We start from the raw sequence: 7,106 nt of genomic DNA, 5'->3' as shown, positions 1-7,106 counted from the left end.
CGAGGATCTGGCTTAGGTGTGGTAGTTATTGGAAGCTAGCCTAGATTAACATAATCAAGCTTCAACCAACTTTAGAAGCATGATTGAGAATTACGTAAGATTGTTTGTTAGAATTAATGATCTTTAATAATGTTTTGGTAACACAAGGATTTAGGCATAACTACTGAAAGTACACAAGTATAATCTCCTGAATTAAGATTCTATTTGGTTTGCATCCGACTCACGAGTACAGCTTTCCTCTAATTGGTCTTTAATTAATGTCTTCCCCATCAATATCTCTGACATACTACAATCAAACATTTGAAAGCATTCTCAAGTACTGCTCCTCCACATCACTTCTTCCATTAGAGTAGGAGTTCTCCCATGAAATCTCTCCTTTTTCTTGTATTGCTTAGAGCCTAGAGGGGAAAAAATCAGATGGAGAGATGGAGAGAAAGAAAGAGAGAAAATTGAAGCACATTTATTATCCATTTGAAGATATATAGTGTGGCATACTTTTATTACAACACAACAGAAAGGGAAAGGGAGATGGAGCTCAAATTCTAAAAAGCCACATTAATTATCTTATCTTAAAAACGAAATTGACAAAACCGTGCCTGGTTACAAATGAAATTGGTCCCCTGCACTGCACATTTTGTCGACCGACCTAGAAAGTAGAAACTTAATTGGGGAGATATCGAGAAGGTTCAAGACCCACATCTAGGTGTTAAACACTAACAACACAGAGAGCTGAAAAGAAAAACGATGGAAGCAGACACAAAAGCACACAAATTAATGGATATTGAGCAGATTAATTAAGTTACAGGGTCAGAGTCCGGCGGCGTCCAAACAGAAGCTGACAGCAAACGCCGCGATTTCCACCCCAAAACAATCTTGTTATTCGCCAGCTCCTCCACCCTATACCCGTCATTGAACAGGCCCAACAAAAGCTTCGATTGACAATGGTTTGCAAAGCTTATGGGTACAGCCCTGAGCCCTCCCGCAGCCAACCACTCCCCCCAAGACCCACTCTCGTCCTCCCCAAGCCCACGGTAGATCCTGGCCAATGACCCGGCTATTCGGGGCCCGAAGAACACCCGCTCCACCAAAGCCCTGGTCCGGCTCTGCATGGGCGACCCGGCTTCCAGCGAGTCGTACACCGCCGAGTAGTGGTGCAGGATGTCCACGAACCGGTCCAGGAACTCGCCGCCTTTGCCCACGTGGCCCATCTCCTCCTCCACCAGTGTCACAATCCTCGGGTTGAGGGTCTTGGCTCCGGATAAAAAGGAAGCCACGGACTCGGGTGCCCGGTGGTTGAAGTGTGGGAGGTGAAGCATACAATTGATCACAAGCGCCTCCCCTCTCACCTGCTTCAAACCCGACGGCCGAAACGTCTCGTCAGAGTCCAACCGACACTGGTGGAAAGAGAAGGGCTGACCGATCGACGCCGCAAACGCAGTCAATCTGCGGCCTGTCTCCTGGACGGTGGAGATCGATTTTCTTCCGCGGCCGGAACCACCGGCACGGGAGATGGCGGTGATTCGGAGATGTGGGGCCGGGGGGGCATCCTTGCGGGAGACGAGAGCTTGCATGAGGGAGGCCCACTGGATGCCTTCCATGATGTCGTAATCGACGATGTGGACGCGGCGGTCGTTGGCGACGGCCTCGAGGATGGCTTGGTTGGCGGTGAAATGGCCGAACTTGACGTAGGGTGACATGTCCTGCAGGAGCTGGAAAGCGTGCAGCACATCCGTTTGATTGTGGTGGTCGTCACGGTGGGAACCGCTGGTGATGAGGTGCTTGGTGTGGACACCGCCGGCGCTTTCTAGCAGCCACTGCAGGGCCTCCGTGAAATACGCCGCTAGTCTTTCCATGTTAGTTCCATCTGTGGGAGAGACCAATCCCTTGAGCCGAAACAATATCACTCGGGCCAGATCCCGGCTTTTGTTTGCCGGTTTAAGCGCCTCCGCCGCCGCCAACAGGAGGTGTACTAACCTCAGCCCGTTCCTGTCCACGCCGTTGGTTTGTTCTTCCACCGTCATCACCTCCACCTCGGTGGACTCGGAGAGAGACGACGACCCTTCTTCGACGGACGACGCTTCTTCCACCGACGACCCGTCTTCAACAGACCCGGTTGGAGCCAGGTTGTAGACAAGTCCTCCTGCATCGTCCATCATGGACTCGATGACGTCCAAGTCGTTTTGGCCTACAAGATGTTCCCAGTCCTCCACTGGGGGCCAGTCCGGCCAGTTACTAGAGCCCACTCCACTCACTTCATATTCCATGGCTGCCGTGCCAGTTGCGCCGGAGTTGTTGCCATAGCCTGAATAGTCGAACCCAAAAGTATGGTCCACGGCCATGGCCAAAGCTATGGCGGAGCCGACTAAGCTCATACAAGAGAGAGAGAGAGAGAGAGAGAGAGAGAGAGAGAAAGAGATCAGAGATAGTGTCTCAGTTGGGCGTGTCGTGCGGGAGATAACTAGGTGTACTTTTAAGGCTGATCAAGAGACAGCGGATCGAGCTTCGCAAGTTGCTTACTTTTTGTGTTTTAAGGTTTTTTTTTTAACTGGCCCTCACCAGAGACTTGAATGATGAGCTGCCGATCCCAACGTTGCCTTTCCTTTTTATATAGCGCGGGTGCTCCACCTTTCAATTACCTTTAATTAACAATTAATGCCTATAGAATTCCTGTGATGCCCTTACAAAGTGTCTCTTTTGTGTTTTCCACCTCTATATTTAATTTTATTTTTTTTAACTAGCTAGGGAGTAGGGTGTACAGTTGCTCTACCTGCATCCCTAACCACCTTCAAAGCATATATTTTACCTCGGAAATTATAGTTTAATTCTAGTTATTACTGCTGTTGCATGGCAAGTCGGAGGTTAGGGGTTCAAATTTATTTTTAGTCTTTTTTCTGCAAATAATTCAAAATCACAAGTCTGTATCGATTAGCGACAAAGATTAGAGTTCTGTTAACGCGACAAGTATGGTCGGTATATGAATCTATTAAAGTAAGTGGTGATTTACTATGATTGGACAGTAAATTTGTCGATTCTATGCTTTTAATCGTTTAAAATTAATATTGACTATTTAATTTTATCATTTGTTTCTTTGGAAGAGGTAGATTCTTCCTATGGTTTTTCTAAATTATTAATATGTTACACGTTTCATTCTAAATCAAAAGTCTGTAATCATGACAAAGATTAGAGTTCTGTTAAGCGACAAACATTGTCCGTATATGAATCTTATTTAAAATAAGCCGTGATTTAGTACATAGATTTGTCAATTTTGTATGTGAAGCGCACAAGTTCACTTATTGCCTTTCAAGTTATTGGTTTTAATAATTTAAAATTAATATCTACTGTTTGGTATCGATCTTTATTTTCTTTGGAAGAGATAGATTCTCCCTATGGCTTTTCTAAATTATTAATATATATGTTGAAGTTAAGAAATAGATTCTAAATTGAAAGTACCTTATAATTACTAACATGATCTTTTGCATGTGTACGTGTGTATATATATATGAATGTAGGTGTGTGAGTGATATATAAACAATCTTCCATTGTATTGGCCAATATAAATCGGTATCATTATGTTTTTTAGAATATCTTCAATTAGCTAGGTCACGGTGTAAACTGAGGCTCTCTTAAAACTTCTCTTAGAAATTATGGTGGGTTCAGGGTTTGCCCAATTAGAAATATGTAATTTTAGAGTTCTAGAAAAGCAATGACAATATATATATATACTTTTGAACAAATTTTGAGAGACACTCACAGCCTTAATTTAAAAAAAAAAAAAAAAAAACTGTCCCACACCGGCCGTAAGCCCTTAGATCGGATTCAGTCACTATACGCCATACGGAGTCTTCAAAAGCTCGTTTGACTGTTCTGAGATGATGGCCACGTCAGCAGCCCCGCCATTGGAGAATGGCGGTCCCCACCGGCTAACCGCGGCGTCTTCCCCCGTCATAAACCACTACGTTCGCTTTCTTTCCAGTTTTCATGGCGCTAGGAATGTTTTACTATTGTACGGGTTGGACTACGTCAAGGGCCTCCACCACGCATGGAAATATTTTAGGTCAAAAGCAATTGATTGGCTGGAGAGAAATTACCATTTGATCAATGGCCGGGTGCCTACTGGGAGAACTGCTGGGAATATTTTATTAAAAAAAAATGAAAATTAATTAATTAATTATTAGCTGTTAATTGAATGATGAGTCTCTGCATATTCGAAGGGTTGTTTCGATTTTTTGTGCCAGGCCCAGGCGTGTCGAAAGCTGGTGACTTTGAGTCAATCGCCTTTTGGCCAAGGTCGACCGTACATATATCAGAATATATAAATAAGAAATAATATATATTCATCCTTTTGGTAGGGTTGCATTTTCATGTTAAGGCACAACTTGTTTCACAGTTGTACGCATAAAATATTATTCAACAACATAGAAAATTGAATTGGTAGAGAAGGAATACAAAAATAGAGTGGAATAACATAAATAAATTATTTAATTTGGTTAACACCAATGAGTTAGGAATAAAAGATGTGGAGTTAGAATATTTTTTATCGTATTTTGATGAAGTAGATCATGACAGAATATAACGGTATAACAATTAATGTAGGTATTATCATGTTGTTACATGTAGTTAATTAAGGTTGTGTTTTCTCATAAAGGTGCAATTTGTATTCTTATACAAACAGATATCATAGAGATCGAGTGGATTGCCAGATTGAGATTATTTAACTTGGTTGAATCCGATGAGTGAGGAATAAAAGCAGTAAAATTAAAATATTTTTATCGTACTTAACTGTTGTATAAAAAATGTATTATCATTTTAGGTAATAGTTAAGCTTGTGTTTTCTCATAAAGCTACAATTTCTATTCACATGCATATGGGTAAGGAAGACATGAGAAATTATTCAAGAACACAGAAAATTAAAATAAATAGATCGATGATGATCAGTTAAATCATGAGTGGAAGAAAACAAGTTACAATACAATATTGATAAATACTATAAATCACATTTTTATTTTACAATTATCTCATAATGTTGAAGTGGTATTTCCAACAAACCCTTATTTATTTATTTATTTTTAAACATGGATTGATCTAAGAGTTGATTCAATTCGGACTATTATGTGTTAGGAAATTAATCTTATTTTTCAATTCTCGTGAGATGCAAAAAATAAGAACGACACAAAATAACAAAGATTAGGCAATCAGATACAATACCAAGATTTAAATGGTTCGGCTTAACAAGCCTATATCTATTGGCGGAGAAAATTCACTATAAAAAAATGGATAAAAAATCATTTAGATCCCAAAGCACCAATATACTCAAATCTCACTATCACACAAGAGAGATTATTCTCAAAATATAATACAAAAGATAGATGTACAAACTCTTTATTTTGCTGAAAGAGATGACACTCTGCAACACATTTTTCTTATCATCACTTGCTTTTGGCTCCTCCAAAAACACCAAGAAGAAAACCTTGTGCGACACTCCTCCTTTTGTTCTTACTTACCTTTTGATCTTTCTCTCACGTTTGTCCACAACACCCTTAAAAACTCAAGGGCTGCTCCTTTATATAAGAGCACTAAGTCTGGTATAATAGTATAAGAAATATCAACATTTTAGGTAAGGTTGCGTTTTCTCATAAAGGTACAATTTGTATTCTCATATAGGTAATAAATATTAAAGATGAGAGAAATTATTCAAGAATATATATATATATATATATATATATATATAATTGAAATGGTAGAGAATTAACGAATAGAAAAAGAGAGTGGAATATAATTAATTAAGAACGACAATATTATTTAATGTAGTGGTTGAAACCAATGAGTGAGGATTAATAAAAGAAATGAGACTATAATATTTTAATCATCTTTTGATGGAGTCACGATCGCCCAACAGTATAAAAAATATCATCATTTTAGGTAAGGTTGTGTTTTCACATAAAGTTACTGTTTGTAATCTTATTAATTAGGCAGTAATTAAAGATGTGATAAATTATTCAAGAACATGGAAAATTAAAATAATATAGGATGAGTGGAATAACACAATGAAATTGTTTAATTCGGTAATTGGAACGAGTTAGTTAGGAATAAAAAGAAGTCATGAGATTACAATATTTTTCTTCTTCTCTATTAATTAGATCGATGGAATCATCACGATCGCGTAACAGTAGAAGAAATATGATCATTTTAGGTAATATTGTGTTTTCCGGTAAAGGTTCAATTTGTATTCTCATCAATTACTTGTGATAGATAATTAATGAGGATGCATGTGTTGGAAATTATTCAAACAACATAGAAAAGAGGATGATGATGAGTTGAAAAAGAGAGTGGGAAAACATAATGAAATTGTTTAATTAATTTGGTTAGAACAAATGAGACTAGAATAATTTATTTAGGCCTCGTTTGGTTCGCTAAATATACCCCTATAAAGAAATAGCTAATTCTACGTACCGTATAGCTATTCATTTGTTTGGTTACACACTATTCATGTGAATAGTTTATTCTTATGGGACTACTAATTTCATACACAAGATCAAAAATACCCATATAATTTTTTTTCTAATTGTAAACTTAAAACAAAATTAAAAAAAAATAAAAAAAATAAAAAATAAAGTGGGTGGCTTGACCACCATTGGGGTGGTCGGCCACTCACAGAAGAGGTCGAGGGTGGTCACACTGCGTAGTAATATGAAAAATATCATAATTTTAGGTTAGATTATGTTTTCTCATAAAGGTGAGAGAAATTATTCAAAAACTAGGGAAAAGAAGGCTTAGGCCCTCTAAACTACCACTTGTTAAAAAAGTCTTCGTCAAAAGTTAAAATGGGTGAAAATATGGTCTTCTGCGTTGCATGTGATCATCACTCTGATGAAATTCTTTTCAAAATAATTTATCAAACAACTTTAATGTAAAAAATAAAAAAAAATGTGCAGCCTCTTTGTTCCTTTATGATCAAGTTCCTCCATAGAAGGTTGATATATATAGTTAAATCATCACTTATTATAAAAACTTAAGCTGGTAGGAATAAATAAATTTAATTATTTAATCAAATATTTTAACAATCTTTCTCATATGTGGATTCAAACTCTCTTTCAATAGGTGAGATC

General features: G+C 38.2%; 1 protein-coding gene across 1 annotated transcript; it reads right to left on the bottom strand.

Moving 5' to 3' along the window:
- Positions 1–529: 529 nt before the first annotated feature.
- On the bottom strand, positions 530–2,416 carry LOC132167709 (GRAS family transcription factor). Its single transcript, XM_059578722.2, has one exon. The coding sequence runs from the start codon at positions 2,370–2,372 to the stop codon at positions 795–797; it is 1,578 nt and encodes a 525-aa protein (XP_059434705.2). The 5' UTR covers positions 2,373–2,416; the 3' UTR covers positions 530–794.
- Positions 2,417–7,106: the final 4,690 nt, after the last annotated feature.

The sequence above is a fragment of the Corylus avellana genome, chromosome 2, assembly GCF_965113065.1.
Source record: "Corylus avellana chromosome 2, dhCorAvel1.hap1.2, whole genome shotgun sequence".
Classification (NCBI taxonomy): Eukaryota; Viridiplantae; Streptophyta; class Magnoliopsida; order Fagales; family Betulaceae; genus Corylus; species Corylus avellana.
Note: the sequence above shows the minus strand (reverse complement) of the source record. Positions and strands in the feature narration are given on the sequence as shown.